The 21,044-nt window shown below is 34.3% G+C and overlaps 1 protein-coding gene across 1 annotated transcript in view; it reads right to left on the reverse strand.

The window, feature by feature from the left end:
* The window catches only part of ELP4 (elongator acetyltransferase complex subunit 4), a 175,755-nt gene that overhangs the window by 95,143 nt on the left and 59,568 nt on the right, over positions 1-21,044 (reverse strand). Inside the window, exons 5-7 of the mRNA XM_047774605.1 lie at positions 20,619-20,758; positions 7,038-7,122; positions 2,164-2,352 (exon numbers count right to left, since the gene is read on the reverse strand). Of these exons, the coding sequence (XP_047630561.1) occupies positions 2,164-2,352; positions 7,038-7,122; positions 20,619-20,758 (414 nt within the window). The remainder of the gene's footprint in view (positions 1-2,163; positions 2,353-7,037; positions 7,123-20,618; positions 20,759-21,044) is intronic.

Raw genomic sequence — 21,044 nt, forward strand, 5'->3', positions numbered from 1 at the left:
AGTGGTTTTAGAGAATTTTTTCTTTTCTTTATTTGCATAGGTACCTTTGGAATATATTTTTAAACTTACATATAAACATTTATTTTATAATTGATATATATTATATAATAACATTTATTTCATAATTTTTGGTTCTTACACTTAGGTCTTTGATCCATTCTGAATTAGTTTTTGTATACAGGGTGAGGGAAAAGTCCAAACTTCATTCTTCTGCATGTAGCTATTTAGTGTCCCAGGCCATTTGCTGAAAGACTATTCTTTTCCTAGTGAATGGTTCTGGTACCCTTGTTGAAAGGTAGTTGACCATAGATGTATGAATTTATTTCTAGGCTCTCACTTCTATTCTGTTGATTTATATGTCTATTTTTATTCAAGTACTAGACTCCTTGGAGAACTTCAAATTTCAATTCCATGTGTTATATTTCTACTAATTTAATTGAATGTGAAGTTCTCATAGACCCTTGGAGTATCACCAAGCACAGTCCTTGTTTCTCTGATCTGCTCAAATATGTCACTGAAGTCCAGACCTCAGTTGTAAAACAGGGATAATACTTTTCATGTCCAAGGACAGGAGTCTAGCTCAGATAAGCCCTTCAAGTCTTTCCAAGCCCTAAGGTTAAAGATTTGAGATTTACTAGCTTTGAAAGAATTGGTTCCAGAATACAAATCTGTTATATATTCTAGTAGGGTTTTCCCACAAAATGGTTCTGGAATCTGATTTTCTGGGTTCAAATTATGGTCTCTCAAGTACTTAACATTGATCTAATTTATTAATTTCTCTGTACCTCAGTTTCCTTATATGCAAAGCAAAAATAATAATAGCATTTACATAAAAATTCTCTAAGAATTGTTAGGTTCTGACTTAGTTTTTTTATTTGCTAGTTCTTTCATTATCATTATGATTGCTATTTCTTAGAAATGTAAAACAAAATTAAACTCAAAACTTCTCTGCTGTAATTCATTCCTAATCAAAGTGTTTTAGTATGCATATCAGAAAAAGTGATTTCAGTGATTTAGAAATTTGACTTTCACATTCTATTCATTGTAGCCGATATTTTAGTTATATTATTTCTAGTATCCTGTTATAGTTATATATCTACACACTGTGGAACTAATCCCAAAGCCCTCGAACACGCTTAAGAAAAGGACTTTTTTGAGCTGATGAGGAAATCTTACAAAGACCCCCTCTTTCTGTATGTGGGGGGAACTGACCTCTTTTTCTGAGAGTGTAGCTTTAAGAGGAATATACATAGAAACAAGGAAGGAAGAAGGGGGCTAGACATGTTGACATCGCTTTTTTCCATTTTTTTTTTTTTACTGTGGTAAAATACATATAAAATTTACCATTTAACCATTGTTAAGTGTATAGTTCAGTGGTAATTTAAATACATTCATAATGTGCTACCATCAACACCACCAGCCATCACCAGAACTCTTTTCATCTTGTAAAACTATAACTCTGTACCCATTAAATAATAATTCCTCATTCCTCCTCCCTCTAGCCACCACTCTACTTTCCATTTCTATAATTTTGACTACCCTAAGCATATCATATGAGTGGATTCACAGTATTTGTCTTTCAACGATTGACTTATTTCACTTAGCATAATGTTCTCAAGATTTGTCCCTGTTGTAGCACATGTCAGAATTTCTTTCCTTTTTCAGGCTGAATAATATCCCATTGTATGTATATGCCACATTTTGTGTTTCTAGTCATTTGTCAGTGAATAGACAGGTTGCTTCCACATTTTAGCTTTTGTGACTAATGCTGCTATGAACATGGGTGTAAATCTCTCTTCAAGATCTATGTTCAGATCATCTTTACAATCAGTGAAAAGATACCACAGGAAAATCAATCTCACATCATAATGATAATAGCAAGTTTACAATAAATCAAAGAAAAAAAATAAAATTAGTAAAGATGGAACTACCAGTATATGAAAACCACTGGTATATGAACTCACTGTATATGAAAACCACCAGTACACAAGAATTGAATAATGTAATCTAAAAGACATCTGGCTGCTCTGCCATTCTAAGCACCTGAGATTTCTTTTATCCAAGTGGCATATGAAAATAATTTATCAGGGTCATAAAGCATTTACATACTGTTCTTCATGATGAACCACCAGTGAGGGGAAAGTAGTTTTGGAAAGTTCTTACCTGGATAAGGTGTGTTGGCATTGTGATGATACAAGCTGAGAGAGAGGCTCGCAGAAGACCACGGAGAATATACAGGAACTTCGTAAGACTGTGACTGTTGTCACAGTTCTCAGTACAGCAAATGTCGTCTCCCCACAAAGGTGAACCAAGACTCTGGATTCCTATTCTTAAAATATTTTTCTGTTTTTTCTAAAGGAAAAGTAAGAAGGAGGCAAACATATTTGGTTTTATTAAACAACAGGATACCTCTTTTACTTTCATCTGCTATTCTTACTTTTTACTCAAAACAGATAAGGAACATAATGTCAATAGATGTGGTAAAAAAAAAAAACAACAACTTTATGTTCCTTCAGTAATAAGGCAATATAAAGGAAATCTTTTAGATTACAAGAGTATAAAAAAAAACTGAAAAACTTTTTTTGTTATTTTTTTTAAATTTTGGATATTTTGAAAAGTATCACAAGCCTCAAGATTTTAATTGTTTCTAAGTTTTAACCAGTGACTACTCTGAGAACTATGTTTGTGGAAATTAAAGTAATATATAACAAATTACAGGTAACAAGCACCTGCCAATCTACTGTTCCTTTTTTTTTTTTTTTGGCCCCACATGTGGCATGTGAAAGTTCCCAGGCCAGGGATCGAACCTGTGCCACAGCTATAACCAAAGGTACAGCAGTGACAATGCTGGATCCTAAACATGCTGAGCCATGTGGGAACTCCAAGAGAATCTAAACTAGAGTGCTTACAAACCATTCTTAATATTACAAAATTCTACTAGTTGTTCAATAAACTACAAAGTGCTCAATATTTCTCAGATAAAGTCTATCATGTCCACTGCCTCATATTTTGTTTGAAAGTTTAAAAATGTATGTTTTGGGGTTTTACATTTTACACTTTCCTCTATTTCTTCTTCTGAAGCTATTTTTATGATAATAATTTGACACTTTTCATATTACTTTGGTGAATATTTAGAACTTGAGCCCATTAACATTAAGGTCACATAATAATAGTGAATAATACTTCTTGGGAAAAGAATATTTAAAAACCATTAAACAAAACCAAGTATAATTGTCAATAAATGTTTGTTAGCAGATGTGCTTATAATAAATTCTACTGTTCGGGTTATACTAACCGAACATGTTTTGCAAATGCTTTCCTTAGCAATTCAGTAAGATTTCCAGACAAAGGAAGGAGGTGTGAGGAAAACCTGACACATGAAAATAATTGGAAAATCATGATTACAATCCTAATGGGGAAAATAAGATTTCTCTCTTAAAGCAAAGATTTTGAATGTGCCACTTTATATGTGATTTCTAATGAAACAAGATCCTAAAATATATCATTTGCTAATGCTATACAGACTACCACTAATAAAATGTATTAACCAACTCATTATCAGCCGATATACTACATCCATCTTACTGATATTAGACATGGAAATGATTTTGTGTATTCCTTTTCATGGAGAACTTATTGACAAAAGAAAGATGGGTAAGGTAGAGGCTACAGTTTGTACTGGGCAACTAAGTAGATATATGATTCTGGGCAAAAAAAACAAAAAACAAAAAACACTACTTAGGCTTTAGTTTTCTCATCTCTAAAAAAAAAAAAAAGGATAGAACAGGACATTGGGTCATTGTTCTATGACAGCATATACTTCTTCAAATATATATTATTGGTTCAAGCTGCTGCAGTGACAAATTGGATCCTTAACCCACTGAGTCACCAGGTACCTCCTAATTCTTCAAATATATAAAAGTGATATAACGGCCTGGATAAAACTATAAGAATGAGATTTTTAAAAATGAGGAATTCAATCTAATCACATTTGAGGAAAAATTCCTGACTTTAAGAACCTGAAGCACAATGATACTATCAAGGCAGGTGGCCTAATTTTCTTATCTGGTTGCCTTGAGGTGATAATGACAGCCATCTAAGATACCATATGCTGTGACCCTCAACAGTCCATAAAAATTGTTTTCTTTTTATTTGTGTTACTTGAATAAAAGTAACATGATGTTAGAAGTATAATAAGTTTCTGATGGATTCCTATATCTGTGAAATATGATAGGTTATTCATTTTTCTATATTACTTAGAAACTCAGAATTTAAACAAAATGGCAGGGTAAAGGTTCATGTTGTTATTCCTAAACTTGTTATCTCATGAACTAGAGCTTAAGTTAAATTCCTAACCCAAAGAGCAACTTGGGAAGAAAAAGAAAAACTGCCCCCAAATCTAGGTATTAGAATGAAATCTGATGATAAAAGGAGAGCAGCATCATATCGTTTACTCTGTCAACATTTCAGAAACTAGAGGTGAACTGTATTTTAACCCACAGTCACCATTACCAAATACTGTTGTATCTAAAAGTACCTGCTACAAGTTTATAACAAAAATGCTATAGGTACAGAATCAGAACCACAGTTTAGTGACTTTTGCAGTTACACTGATGTACACATATAGAAAGAATGAAACTATTAAGCCAGAGAATGAATGGGTGATAAGATATTTAAGTGAAGTGGGTACACAGCACAGTAGAACATAACTAAGCATAATACTTCAACGCAGGGAGTACATTTATATTTTTGAAAATGTGATAGCATCACAAATGCAAAGCTGAGCTTCCTGTATTGTTTGGGACACACAATTCCTTCGCTAGACCATATAATAATGAGGAATACTGTGAGGCATAATAAAAAAAATAAACTTTTGCTGGTAGCTGAACAATAATGTTAAACTTATTCCTATGAGGAAATCTAAAATATTTAACCTGGTATTCTAAGTAAAATGAGTGTTCAAATTTCATTTATTGTACATTTCTTAAATATCTGAAAATTAAAATTTAAAATCAAACAAAATTATGACAGCAATTTGTAAATGTCTCCACTTCAAATTACTTTACTTAGTACCACTATTAATTATATGGTAGCATATGAGCTACTTTACTTAGTGCCACTATTAATTATATGGTAGTATATGATATTCTCTTCCTTAGAGTCTATTTGCTGCTTCCAAATAGTTAGTTTATTTGAAAATGTAGTGATAGAGAAAGCAAGATGAAAATATCCTTTTAAAAAATAGGATTTATTTCAGTGCCAGAATATTATTTTGACTCAGGAATAATGTTTTTTGAAGTGGTACCAGAGAGATGCATTTTTGTGGCTTCTGGAAGTCATTTAAAGTTTCTGAGAAAGATATATAGACTAGGTAATTTGGCAAATGATACAATTTATAATTTTAAAATATAGAAATTCATTAACTATATTTTAGTTCCAATAAAAGGGAAAATATATATTTATAACTTATTGGTATTTAATTTAATTAAAAAAATTTTTTTAGCATTCTTGGTACTCAGTATGAAAATGTCTATCCCAACCCTGTTTAATCTTCATGAAAACCAACAGTTATAGAACCTCTGGTTCTGAGACCCAAGCCAGTTTGTTGTCTATCAGTGTTCATAAAATAAAATATTGTTTACTGAAGATGGTATTGATTCATACTCAAATAAACAAGGAAGAAAACAAACCCTCATTCCATTCCAATAATAGCTTACTTTTTTAAGGGTTCTTTGGGGGTGTGTGTGTGTATACATACACATGTAAGTATGAATGTCTTTCTTTGCTATTGCCTTTGCTTTTTTTGCATTCTGTAAAATTTCTTGCTCTTAGAAGATGTGTCATCATTCTGCAAGAGCAGCAGCTCTGCACACTGTACCACAGGAACTGTTATGACATGCCTGTTTCCATAGTTACCAGAGCGAGAGGGGAGAGGTGTCTGTCAGGGACCAATTTACCTCTCCAGACGGGCACTGCCACCAAAAAGATGACATGGTGCCCATAAATCTTAGCTAGGACCAAAAATGGAGCAACAATAAGCAAAATAAAACTGTACTAATTACCATGGGCCAATACAAAAACTGTAACATACATGAAAAGTCACCTATAAATGAATGTTTGTGCTTTACCATACACATATAAGTATTTAAAACCAATGCTGCTATTAAACTGATGATCAAAACAAATTTTAAAAGTATGTATTTTGCCATGAACAAAGTGTTAAATATAGCAAAAGAGCTATTAAGAATATTTAAATATCTATGATATGAATTAAGAGCAAATGTAGCTGATAATGCCAAAAATAAGGCTTTTTTCTTTTTTGTCTTAATGGTGGTCTTTAAAAAATAATTTTGCTAAAATAATATAAATGAAATGCAAATCTTTTAGCAGCAATAGCATTAAAATCACTAAGGAATTAGTGTGAAAGGCATGATATCTAGAAATAAAATTTCTGTCATTTCGTTTAAGTTAAACTAACCAGACTACTTTTAATAGTAGGAATCCAGAGGAGGTTTTTAAAAAGAGCTAGAGGTGAAATAGTTAAATTATAAAATATTTAATGTACCAAATAAAAATGCATATTTTATTCAATGAGACAATTCAAAGCATAATATAATAAATCAAATCTTGAAGTAATTAATTCTTACTCATAATCCTTATCCTTAATTCAAAATTGAGGCCTGAATGACAGAAATATAAAAAATTTAGACAGAAAAGTACAAATCCTACAGATTTAATAGTAACCTTCCAACTGTGGCTATTTATTAATTCCAGGTGCTACAAATGCATATTTAAAAATAATGTTGATGGTGTGTGTGTGAACATCTTATGTGCGTCCACTGAGAACTTAGCTAAAATTCTTAATACATATTTAAAGTCAAACTAAGGCTGCCTGTGCTCTGCTTATTTACATCCTCTGTGCTGAGAAAGAGCTTGTTCACTGATGGTTATTTTAAGACCTTCTGGGTCTACATCTAGAGAGTTTGAAAACAACATCACATACATTATTATAAAAAGGTTTTGTTGGTAATCAATACCTGGGGGTTGGATCCATCAAATCCTTCCTCATAAATGATGTTCTGGATAAACTGAAGCAGTCTTTTGTAGCCATGAGTCAAAGAACTGTTGATAAGAAATGGTTCAAATACAGAAATGGGTTTATTACACAGGAAATATAAATGTAAGCTAAAACATTAAATGAACAATTAAAAGGTACACATTTATGAGGTACTTTGATATAAGATGAACCAAAATAGTATAAATAATTTAAAAATAAAGAGTCAATACATCCATGGAGTAAGTTGCAGTGCCCTATATTAACTAGCTTCATGTTCTTGACATCATGGGAAGATAAAAATCTGTGGAGACTGAGATGACTTAATTATGTCAGGTTTAGTTACCTCCAAGAAAATTAATGATTTAATGAAGCAACCTAAAAGATGAAGCCACTATAGCTTTTCAGGGGTAATCACAGATAATTAACACATAGTTAATGAATTGCTATGCCAAGTACACCTGAATCAGTATCCTGATCACCTGAGCTCATCTTTCATCAAACTTTTAATGTTCCTAGACCAAACTGCTAAAATAATAGTGATTTAAAAGCTTGATTTTTCAAGACAAATGAAAACAGGTGAGTATAAGGCCCACTTTTGTTTCTAAAGAGAAGACAGTGAAACCAATGTAAGAATTTAAGAAGATAAACTATTGCCCACATGAATACTAGCATTAACATTACTATTTTAAAATATTTTACAAATGCTATGAAATACAATGAAAATTTAGTAAGAGTAAAGAAAATCTGCTTTAACATTAAGTGAATTTCAGATTCTTCATAATGGACAACCCATGTTCTATGTCTGAACATTAAATGTCATGATTATGAAATTTGGGAGTGTTGCGATTTCGTAGACATTAAAGTGCCTAATACTGTAAAAGTTGTGGGTGACCTTAAAAATACAACTATTTGCTTTACTGTGATACTAAGTAAAGTTATAGTTTAGGCAGACGTGCCTGCCCTAAGTAAAGAAGGAAATATAATTTGAAACATACAGGTAACATTAAAGAATATTAGAAGTTAGGAAATGTAGCAAACTGCTTAAATCAAAGTGTGCAAAATCAACGGTAAGGGGTTCAGCAAAACTGTAAACGCTTTATTGAACAGTCACACCTAGCCCAAAAGTACCTCTCTAACAAAACAAACAAACAAACAAAAAAACAAACCCCCAAACAAAACAACAACAAAACAAAAGAAAGAAAGAAAACAAAAAGGAAGTCGAGAGAAAATAATGATGTTCTGTGTAAAACAAGTATTGCTCCAGTTGAAGGATTTGGCAGTACAGTTATTACTTATTTCCCCATTTTCAGTAAAAACACTATGGGCTGCAAGAACACATTTTTCAACTTTCATGATTGATGAAATGTGTCCATAAATAAATAAATAATAATCCCTAAGGACAATGATTATGACTCTTTCATATCTTAACATATCTTTGTTCTGGCTAGCTCAACTTTGAGAACACAGTGTTGCTCTTTGAACATAGCAGATTCAATTCCTATCTGGGTCAATTAGCTTTGCACAGAGGCTAAAATCTGCTCCAAGGTCCCAGATTATGAAATGAATTCCAGCCAACCATTTGACGAATGTCACTATAGGTTAAAGGAGAGTGGATCAAAATCATATCCAGTGCATCCTTAATGCACCAATAATGAACCTACCTAAGACCACTATTATTTTATATATGCCAAAAGTTTAAGCATTTTTCCCTATGCCCCAAATTGCTTAATAAAATCTGCCTTGTAGTATTTAGCAATAAATTTATTATCTAAAGACACGTTACTAAATTCTACATACACAAATTACTTCTTAGTTTTTTAATTGTCACCATTTAACCAACCAACACAATCTGTTATTTATTTCATCTTCTCACAGTCTCACAAGTCTGTTAAGGTAACTATAGTAGATCTAAGATTCTCTTCAAAGGTTTTGAGGGATTTCTTTTGATATGAGAATAAAAACAAAAACATAAAGCTAAATAATACATCTTAGTCTCTTTCCTTATTTCACAATGACATAAACAACCCAATCACTAACATCAATTAGAATGCTGAAATAAAATAAAATTCTCCAAACTAGTTAAGATTTCTAAGACAATAAGCACTTTGATGACAAAAATCAGAGAGAAAATAATCAATACATTTAGGTATATTAATTGTGAATATTCATTTGGGGATACATGGGATTAGAATTTTTAAAACTGGACTAGTTATATGGTATTAACATGCAAATACTAAGTAATGTTAATCTCCATGAGATATATTTCCTTGTCAGTAGTATTTACAGTAATATATATAATTTATATATTTTTTGCCAAAAATATTATCTGGTATTGTCACCTGAATTTTTAAAAATTAAACCTCTTTAATTTTGAGGATGTTGCCTTTTTGTTTGGTCTCAACAGGAGTTGTTAGGAAGGAAACATGTTACAAATATGACTCTGGCTTCCTTATTAATATTTCCAAACATTTAACAAAGGTTAGGTTATCATAATGTTTACAACTTATTCAAAGGCAGCACATTTCAAATCATGTATACTATTCTGCCTAATTTTCATAATTTTCAATAAGTTTTATAGTAAAATTATCTATCTTGAAATTCTACATCTTTAAAACTATAACAGTACAAAGAACATAAAAATTATTAGAATTTTACCTTTAAAATATTAAGCAGTTAAAATATTCTTTATTTTAAAGAAATAAAATTGTCCATGTGCATTATTTATAATTAAGTAGATAATGAATAACAGTTTCTCAAACAATGAACAAAAGAATACTTATAAATGTACTAATGTGATCAAAGAATAAGTGTAATAACAAAAAGGTTAGGTAACAGGAGACAAGATTTTATTTGGGAAAAACTAAATTATAAAAATAAAATTAGTATATGTGAAATTAGCCGATAAATGCAAAGTTTATTCATAGGTTATAAGCTCTTGGGGTTGTTTCTAACAAGACTACCCGATTTTAATTACATCAACTGATAAAATGTTGGCACATCATAAATACTCAAAACCTTCTGCATCACTGTCACAACATTTGATCATTACAATAACTTTGTGAGGTAAGCATAGCCATTATCTCCATTTTATGGTTGAGAAAATTAAGACCCATTAGAGGTTAAGTACAATTAAGTGACAGAAGTGGCACTTAAATTTCAAGTTTTCTAAAACTTCAAGTTACCTCTTTTGGTTAAAATAAGATAAAGCCTCAGAGTGAGACCTAGATTCACTGAAAAGTCTGTGGGTTTAAATCCACTAATGTGGCTCAGATGAGGTTTGAACATGGCTCCATTCAACGTGGTCAAAGTATTCAGGTATACGGTTTTAGGAAGGTATTTCTCTTTCTGTTGCACTGGTAAGAATTTTACCAATAGGACTTGTATTCACTTGGTGTATGGTTTACAAAGAAAATTCAATATTGAAAAGCATAGATTTACAAATATACAAACTAGACACCAATAAGAGTGGAAAGAATGCACAAGATCTGGGTTTTAGTTCTACCTATACCAACAACTGGAGGAAAATGTGTGATTTGAAGCAAATTCTTAAATTTCTCTGTTCTGCAGTTCAAAATTTTCTCATGCTGCACTGGATAATCTCTGTTGCCTATTCTGATTTAAAATGATCTGATTCAAGAATGACTTTTCTCATTAAAATGATTCATAGCTAGGTTTTAAAAAGTAAGAACTTCCGGTGCATTTAAATATTGATTTAATTACTTGTTAGAAAGAGAAACTATTATCACTACAATTAGGATTAATGTAAAGATGAAGTACTTTTGACATTATGCAAATCATTGAGAAAAATATGATTTTTATTACCCCAAATCTATTTACACATATATTTCAGGTATTCATCTATGACAAAGAGTGAGATATAAGAAAGCAGGCACAATATCAAATGTTTCAACTGTGTAAAATAGTTTGCTGAGCTAGTTATATTAGCATATAATTTGCATGTGACTATAAAGACTGTGAAGTCTATTCACAAGTAATTTTCAAGTTGTAAATTCTATTATTATTACCCTGAAGGATGTCATTTATTGATTTTTCTTTTCTGATGCTTTTCACCTAACAACATTAAGTTGGATTTTCTTCACCATGGATACTCAACTAAAAGAAGAACACACAGGGACTAGGAATGTATTGGGGCACCAAGGAGGGCTATGACCAGCTCACAGACCTCTGGACCACAGCTGGTAAAGACCTAAGACCATAAAGATGCAAGAACTGCATGTATCCATGAAACAAGCCACTGTCTGACAGGGACACTGTTGAGAGTGGTTATGGTTTTTCATGAAAAATAATTTAGTTCCACCTGACTTTGATTTCCTTTAATTACTGACATAATTACAATCATTATTGCTGTCATCTCTCCAACTCTGGGTCACTACTCATCTTTCAAATACCCTGGCCTTCAGTTTCTAGACCTCCTCTCTTCCAACGATCTGGTCTCCATTCTGCCTACAACGTTCACTCCCATGGTCATACCCTAGACCTTGTCATCAACAGTAACTGCTATCCTTGTATAATCTCAGTTCATACACTCTCTTCTCCGTAACTTCCACTTTCTATATTTTCACCCAGAGTCACATTTAACCAGAATAGTAGTTTTGCTGAGCAAGTGAGACAAGGAAAGAGAAGGGCAAAGAAGTGAAGATAAAAACTGACTATGTGGAGTTCCCGTCGTGGCTCAGTGGTTAACAAATCTGACTAGGAACATGAGGTTGTGCAGGTTCGATCCTTGGCCTTGCTCAGTGGGTTAAGGATCCGGCGTTGCCGTGAGCTGTGGTGTAGATTGCAAACACGGCTTGGATCCTGAGTTGCTACGGCTGTGGTGTAGGCCGGCAGCTACAGTTCCGATTAGACCCCTAGCCTGGGAAGCTCCATATGCGTGGGTGTGGCCCTAGAAAAGACAAAAGTCAAAAAAAAAAGGCAAAAAAAACTTGAGCATGTATCAAGATGGTTAATTAGTTGAAAGAGCCTGTCAAGGTAGGTGAGTGAGAAATGGTAGGAAATGGTACAGAGGTCTCAGTGGAGTCAAATGCTTGCATCAGGGCTCTCCAGCCTCTTCCATTAGCTTGCTTATTTTATACACAGAGGTTTGTATCTCTTAATCCTCTATCCCTATCTTGCCCCTCCTCCCTTTCCTTTCCTAGCTGGTAACCACTAGTTTGTTCCCTATATGTGTGAGTCTGTTTCTGTTTTGTTATATTCATTTTATTTTTTAGATTCCACATATAAATGATAACATATAGTATTTGCCTTTGTCTGACTTACTTCACTAATTATTATACTCTCCAGGTCCATCCATGTTGTTGCCAATGGCAAAATTTCATGACTAATATTCCATTGTATATGTATATTACATTTTCTTTATCCATTCAACTGTTGGTGGACACTTAAGTGGCTTCATATCTTGCCTATTATAAATAAGGCTTCTATGAAGATGGAGATGCATGTATTTTTTGAATTGGTATTTTCATTTATTAAGTCTTTTAAAAATCTTTCAAGAGTGGGTCAAGTAATGTGGGAAACACAAGCAGGATTGAAGGTGGTGGACACTTGAGTCTACCTTAGTAAAGGTGCATCTTCAATGACTCTCCTCAATATTTGGGAGATTTGGCTGGCATCCCCCTTGTTCTCCACTGTCACTTTCAAACCACCCCTCCCCTACTTTCAAGTAAAATCACTCACTCACACACACACACACACACACACACACACAAATGCTTTTTTTTTTTTTTTTTTTAAGCTTTTAGTATTTAGCCAACCCCAATCATTCTCGTTTTAAGCTGCTATCTTTATCAAGCTTCTGGACATTTCCCTCTATCAAGACACTGTACTTGGTTTCCAGTCCTAATTCAAACATCTTATTCTCAATCTACACCTCTTATCTTGGCAACTTGCTTTGTTCATTTACCCTCACTACTAAGTTCAGTAAGTCCACTGACAGTCCACCACCCCTTCTCCTCTCACATTAATAGCAGTTGTCATCAGTTCATTTTCTTTAGCCTAGAGAATGTGGCCCATCATTTTATTCACCCTCTAACACCTTTGAATCCTTTGCTCTTTTCCTTTTGTTGATGGCACCTGGTAAATTTCAATTCTATTTGCACCCAGGAATGAGCACAGATGCAAGAAAGTCCCACAACTTGACAGACTGGTACCACCATAAATATTTCATACTTCTCTAGTTGGTGTGTTCTTCCCGTCTATGAAACAATCACTTCAAACCTTGCCCATTTAACCCAAACTCCTAAGTAAGTAACTGTTCCTTAGTGGATGACCTTGCCTATTACCCACTGAGTAAAGAGAAAACATCGATACTTATCTTCAATGTTACTCAAGACTCTGCCTCCAACTGTACAAAGCTATTTGTTTGCATCTGCACTGTTTTCCTCTGTTTTCTTCTCTCCTTCCCTCCAGAGAAAGAAACGCTATTACCATCTTAAGGGCCAATCCTTTCAAACCTTCTTTGGGTCACCTCCTGCCTCTTCCAGAAAACATTCTAACCTCTCTCCAACATTACCAAGCAGTGTTCAAAAAGTATTACTTTTTGTCATAGAGGGGCAATACAGAGATAGGCAACAGACAGAGTGAGTGGTTTAGGAATGTTCGCAAGTTGTTTAGCAATTTACCCAATGGCATATAGCTACAAACGTCTTCTATGTATCTTCATCCATTCCCTCTTTAATGAATTTTCCCTATTTACATTTGAACAGAACAAAATAGAAAAAACAAACATACTTACCTCACTCCAAACCTCCTCCAATTATTGTTTTTTTCTCTGCCCCTTTATAAGCAAATTTCTTAAAAGAATGATATGATCCCTGCCTAATTCTCTGAACCCATCTTTCTATAGCCCTTACCATTACTCATTTTGTTTCAGCAACACGGCCTTTCAGGTCCTTGAAAACACCAAGGTCTTTCCTTTCTTAGCACACCTGCTATTCCTTCCACCAGGAACACTTCCTGGCCTAGTGCTCTTTGTTTTTTATTTTTTTTTCTTTTATTTTCTTTCTTTCTTTTTTTTTTTTTTTGCTATTTCTTGGGCCACTCCTGTGGCATATGGAGGTTCCCAGGCTAGGGGTCGAATCGGAGCTGTAGCTGCCAGCCCACGCCAGAGCCACAGCAACGTGGGATCCGAGCTGTGTCTGCAACCTACACCACAGCTCACGGCAACGCCGGATCGTTAACCCACTGAGCAAGGGCAGGGACCGAACCCGCAACCTCATGGTTCCTAGTCGGATTCGTTAACCACTGCGCCATGACGGGAACTCCCCTAGTGCTCTTTGTATGACTGCCTTCTTTTTATTCTTCAAGTCTCAGCTTCAGGTCTTGAAAGAGGCCTTACCTGAACACAGCTCAAAGTTTATTCCTCCCACCCAATTTAGGGGAAGCATACTTTGTTTTAATATTACTTATCATGATTCATAATGACATATGGGTTTACTTGGTTTTCTAAAAAAAATTTTGTGTACTTTCTCAAGGATAACAGCTACTTTGTCAAGGATAACAGCTACTTTGTCTACTACAATAAACCCAGAGCTTAAGATAATGCTAGGTTCACAAAAGGTACTCGGGCACACAAAGTCGTCATGTAGGAGAAGGTGTTCAATAAATACTGTTAGATATATGTGCATATTAACCTACATCTGTGAATGGGAGCATCCTAGTTCTAAAGTCTAAAACCTGGAAAGCATCCTTGTTATTCCCTTCGCCTTGTTCCCCAACCCCAGTGAAGTCAAAGAGATCGGAAAGGTAGCTAGCAATCATATTAGGGAAGGACATGTAGACCTTGCGGATCTCTGTTAGGATATAGGTTTTTGATTCTGAGTATGATGGGGAAGTCATTGGAGGGTTTGAGCTAGAGTAGTAAGAAGAGCTCACTTATGCTGTAAAACTGTACTGTCTAACCAGATAGCCACTCGTCACATATAGCAACTTCCATTTAAAATAAAATAAAAATTTCAGTGCCATATTTGAAATAGTCATCATTAGTTGCATGTGGCTAGTGGGTATTATTTTGAACAGCACAGGCATAGAAAGTTTCTGTCTTGGAAGAAAGTTCTATTGGACAGGATTATGTTAAAAAGTTCATGAGAGGTTTTTTTTTTTTTTTTTTTGAGAAAAATAGGAGCCACCAAAGAGCAAGGAGCAAGACTAATTAAATTAGGAGGCTATTCCAAGAGTCCTGGCAAGAAATACAGGTGCTTTAGGTTAGCATGGTAGAGGTAAAGATTTCAAGAAGTGATTGGGACCTAGATGTTTTGAAGATACACTTGATAGGATTTGCTGATAGACTGTAGGGAGTGAGAAAAAGGAGTCAAAGGTTGATGATTATTGAAGGAGGAATAGATATTTGCAAGGATACAGGTAAATAAGAGAGAATATGTCTATGGGGAAGTTGACTGGGATTAGGATTGTGGAAGTAAGTGGAAAATAACAAAACAAAACCCATGGATACCAGTGAAGATAGCATGCCAGAATGCTAGGATGATGAACTAAATTCCATGTGCGTAAAGGCCCCCTTGAGGGACAGAAAGAGGATAGAAAGGTGAACATATAAGCAAGTCATTTCTATAAGGTTCATGAAAAAATTCTCTGTTTAAAATTTCAGATAGTATCTTTTTACTATACTATTTTTAATTGTAACACTGGCACGTAAGTAGATAGATAAAATTCCTCTTCCCACCTACATCTTTCCTTTCCGCCAACTCTGATATTAGTATTAACATAATATTTACTATATCCTTTTAATAGAGTAGTTTTCGTATACTTCTGTAAATTTACGACTCTGTCCTGAACTTTTAATCTTACCTAGAAGATCTCTTTGAAAATTCCCTTTTCCTGATTGAATTTTCTACTTGTAACCTCTAAATATACTGTAGTTCTCTGCTTCTCAATAAAACAAATCTGTCTTTTTTGTTGTTGTTGCTATTTCTTGGGCCGCTCCCGCGGCATATGGAGGTTCCCAGGCTAGGGGTTGAATCGGAGCTGTAGCCACCGGCCTACGCCAGAGCCACGGCAACGCGGGATCCGAGCCGCGTCTGCAACCTACACCACAGCTCACGGCAACGCCGGATCGTTAACCCACTGAGCAAGGGCAGGAACCGAACCCGCAACCTCATGGTTCCTAGTCGGATTCGTTAACCACTGCGCCACGACGGGAACTCCACAGATCTGTATTTTTAAAATAAAATATCTTCATACATGGTCATGTTTCAGTTATCGGTTTCATCCCACTAAATCTTTGTGCTAAGAACAAGGCCATAGTTAATTTGAATTATTACTATGCTTTGGGCATTGATTCACTAATTCAGTAACCATCAACTCAATACTTATGTCCTAGATTCAGGGAATAAATAGATGAAAAAAGCACGATCTTTTCCTCAAGGAGTTCCAAGGCTTGAGGGGAAGATGAAAATGTAGCCAAAACAAATAATTATAGTGTAATGAGATTAGTATTCTGATAGAAGTATGAACAGAGGAATACTAGTAGGAATGTATGGGGAGCTATGATTTTTCTAGGAAAATATTGTAGAGACTAATATAGAGGTTCTGTTTAAGCTTATAAAGAGACTTGGCAGGATAAGAAAAAAGAAATGATTCCTCAAATCTCAAGTAATACTCCTATCCTCTTCCCACTGATTTTCCCCTAGAAAGATAACTAGTTCTCTCAGAATTCAGTCCATTCAACTTAATCAATACAAAACTTTTAGGTAATATAAAGAACTACTAGCTATTGTTAGAGTAGAAATGTAAAAGTAAAATCATGAATTAAAAAAATCAAAATAATTCTATTTTCTTCAATACTGAAGACAACATATCTATAATAAAAAAGTAGCATTTTACAATATACTAGGTGTATTGGTTGGCTTGGGGTACTAGAGCAAAATACTGGGTGACTTTAAACAACAGTTTATTTTGTTGCAGTTCTGGGGACTAGATAACAAAGATCATGGTGCCAGCAGGGTTGGTGTCTGGTAAGGGCCATTAGGGTTGGTGTCAGTTGAAGATGGCCACCTTCTGGCTCACATGGCTTTTTCTGGGTGTGAGAAAAGAGCTCAGTGTCTCTCTTTTTTAAGGACAGCCATCCTAGCAGACCAGGGGCCCACCCTCATGACCTCATCTAACTTGTAATCAACTCCCAAAGGCCTCATCTCCAAATATTCACCACACTGGGGATTAGGGCTTAGCCATACAAATTTGGGGCAGGGGATGTGTAGACATAAATATTCAGTCTATAATCATAGGTTAGGTGGTATGTTAGTAGATTTGTTAATAAATAGTGAAGAGAGAAAGAAAAAAAGAAAGAAAGAAAGAAAGAATGGAGTTCCCGTCTCGGTGCAGTGGAAACAAATCCGACTAGGAACCATGAGGTTGCAGGTTTGACCCCTGGCCTCGCTCAGTGGGTTAAGGATCCAGTGTAGCTGTGAGCTGTGGTGCAGGTCGCAGACATGGCTCGGATCTGGTGTTGCGTTGCTGTGGCTCTGGTTGTAGGCTGATGGTAGGCTGGTGGTTACAGTTCCTACTGGACCCCTAGCCTGGGAACCTCCATATGCCACGGGTGCAGCCCTAAAAAGATAAAAGATAAAAAAAAAAAAAAGAAAGAAAGAATATAGAATTACTCTCAAAACCAGTTTTTCTATCATTGTTTCATGGTTGAGATTATCAGGTTTATAACAGTGAAACAGCAAAACAAAATTATCTGGGTAATATTATTGTGATATATCTCAGGTTTTTATGCCCAGGCTTAATTTGAAAGTTTAAACTCTATGAACATTTTCCATTGGCAAACCTACCAATCATTTAAAATTAGTTAGTGCAGATTTTAAATGACCTTCGGTTTTTCTTACTGTAAAAAAATCTTCATATGTTTCAATAGTACCTTTAGAAATTATAAAATTATATATTATATCCTCACATATGATAGTGGGACATGGCCATATCCTCTAGTCTTAATTATAGGAAAAGTATGGACAACTGTAAGGCTTAGCTTTATTGTTTTATAAATGAACCAGTAAAGTTCATTTTAGTGAAATGAGCACATGCTTTTCATAAATTAAAATAAATCTCACATGGTAAAGTGCCCATTTTCAAAATTAATTTAATTACATGTTTAAAGTTTAATTACATTTAATTAAGCATTTAAGTTTAATATGAAATAAATGAATTATCAGTTGACTAGTAGGAAATGAAATACTGCCTTGATAATTAAAATCTATAAATTTTCCTGTTCCATGCAAAACTGTTAGTTCTCAAAAATATTCTGAAAATATATTTTAAAGACTATATTTTCACAGCCAATCAAGATGTAATTTTTCTGGCACCCAGCTTTGTGTGCTATGCATTTACTGCAGCAATAAATGGAGGCAGCTTGGTATGAAGAAGAGAGCACTGATTTTGGTTACTTGGGTCTGGCTGTCAGTTTAGTCACTCACAGCCTGAAACAGTGGCAAAGCTGCTCAGCATCTCTGACCACAAATTTCCTATAAAGGGGGGATAATATTGCTTCTCTTGGAGGGTTATTGGGAGGATTAAATGATATCCCATGGTCAAATATGGGGAACAGTGCCTGACACTGAACAGGTAATTGACAAATATTCATTCCCACCTCTCTTTAGTTGCTGAAAGAATAAAAAACACTTTAACATTTTTGGCTTAAAAAAAGGTTTATCCATAATTTTCTTTAATTCCAAAAGTAACAACTTACCATTTTTCATTTTCATACTTCCACCACACAAGGTACATTTTTTACTGTGTATTTTCCTGAGCACTCCAAGAATGGAAGCAATACGCATTATTGCTAATAGAGATTTCTGAGTCAGAAAGAACTGACTTTGAATCCGGGTTCCACCATTTACTATTTGAGATATCATGGAAATACCATTTTGACTTATTTCCCAAGCCAATGTATCTGTATGTCTGGTTCAGTGAAAGACAAAATTAGGAACCAGTATAATCAATATAATCACTCAAACTTAGCAAAAAAATTTAGTGACATAGGAAGAACAGGTGGTATTTCTCCTAGTTTCCCACACCCCACTCCTATTTTTCACAAAAGGAAATTTATTTTCACTGAATTTAAGGGATTTTCCCAAGGTTAACAGTAGGATGAACTTGGTATCAGAACTCATATTTTTAATTGCTTTATCAGCACTCTTTATAACACAGAAAGGTAAAGGTTAAGGACACCAAAATCTTTTGAAGCAGTAAAGCAAAAAGAAAAAGACGGATCTTCTGACCTAGGTTAATCCTAACTTGATCACTTAATACCCCATATAAATCACTTCTGTGAATTTCAGTAACTTTTTCTGGAAAATGGGAATATAGACTTTTTATAGGACTGATACAAAGTTAACACTAGATAAGACATATGGCAGTCATCTATTAATGGTAGCTGTTAATACTAAGGCATCATCAAAGCATCGCTTTTGTAAGTCTCCAGCCATACAGACCAGAGAACACACTACTGAAGATTTTTTTTTTTGTCTTTCTTCTTTTCTAGGGCTGCACCCATGGAACATGGAAGCTCCTGGGCCAGGGGTACATCAGAGCTGCAGCCGCTGGCCCACTCCACAGCCACAGCAATGAGGGATCCAAGTTGCATCTGCGACCTACACCACAGCTCACAGCAACACCACCCACCGGGCGAGGCCAGGGATCGAACACGCAACCTCATGGTTCCCAGTCGGGTTCTCTAACCCCTGCGCCATCACGAACTCCGAATTTTTTCTTTGAAACAGATTTAATAGGATCGTCTTCACTAAATTTGTAGGTAATATTTCTGAGAAAGAGACTCAAGATTTTTAAGTCATTTCCATTCACAGCTTCCTGTTTATTAAATCTCCATTTGCTAACTCATCTTATTTTGAAAATAATGGTTTTACAGTGCAAAAGAAAACAGAGAAGACAATCGATTCTGTGAATTATTTTCCCTTGATCCAATTGTAAAATAAATATGTTGTGTTAACTTAATACTTAAAACTTTTTTAAACTTTCCACTGTAAACCTAAATTCTCTTGTACCTAAAAAAAATAGACTTTTATTTACAGCATAACTAGAACTAGAAAGCCTTAATAAATAAAATATTGAAACACATGCACTTTCTTACTCTCTGAAAGAACACTTATCAAGGAACATGGAGCAACAGCGTGATTTCATGTCATTTTCCTTGCTATTACTATCAATAAGTAATAGTCAGGTAACTATGTGCATTTAGGGCTTAAAAAACCCTAAAATAGAGCTGTTTCACATTTTCCTGTAAATAAAAACAGCAGGTACCGTAAATTTGGTATCCAGATTTTTCAAGTGGCAAATTAAGAATAGTAGGTGCAATAGTTACATGATGAGAAAAACAAAAAAACCACATATAATGAAATAATATAAAATATATGTACAATTAAGGTTACATATTATATACGAAATAAATATTAGTTTTCTAGAAAACTAACGTTTATTAGGATAGGTACTTTTAAATATGCATTCTTTCAGAGAATGTGGTAAAAATGCATTTTATTTACCTTTGAAGTCAGAACTGAAATCATTAACTTACCAGGGTTCTACATTAAATGTTGAGGATATTTTTTCTGGAAGAAAAAATCTATGCCATTTTGAAGCTTCAATTAGTTCTTGAGGTATTCTTTTTGATAAATCATAATAGTGACCAAATCGTGAAGTGGATACTGGTCCAGCCTGATAAGAAAACCCATGTTGTTTGTTAAAAAATTGTTTTCTTTAAACTACAATTTATTTATCCTACATTCAGCAAAATATTGATATATTGATGCATTTTAATGCAAATAAGGAAGAGCTGATATGCACAGACTTACCAAATTTCAAAGAAGCATGAAACAACTTTATTCTTTTAAACTATCTATAGTTAGAAATCAACCTTTACATCTCTGCTGCATCTTCACTTCTGGTGGTTCCCTAAGTTTCATAAGAAATTAAACACCTTTTTGCTTTTTTATTATACTCT

Source organism: Phacochoerus africanus, chromosome 4 (assembly GCF_016906955.1).
Source record: "Phacochoerus africanus isolate WHEZ1 chromosome 4, ROS_Pafr_v1, whole genome shotgun sequence".
Lineage (NCBI taxonomy): Eukaryota > Metazoa > Chordata > Mammalia > Artiodactyla > Suidae > Phacochoerus > Phacochoerus africanus.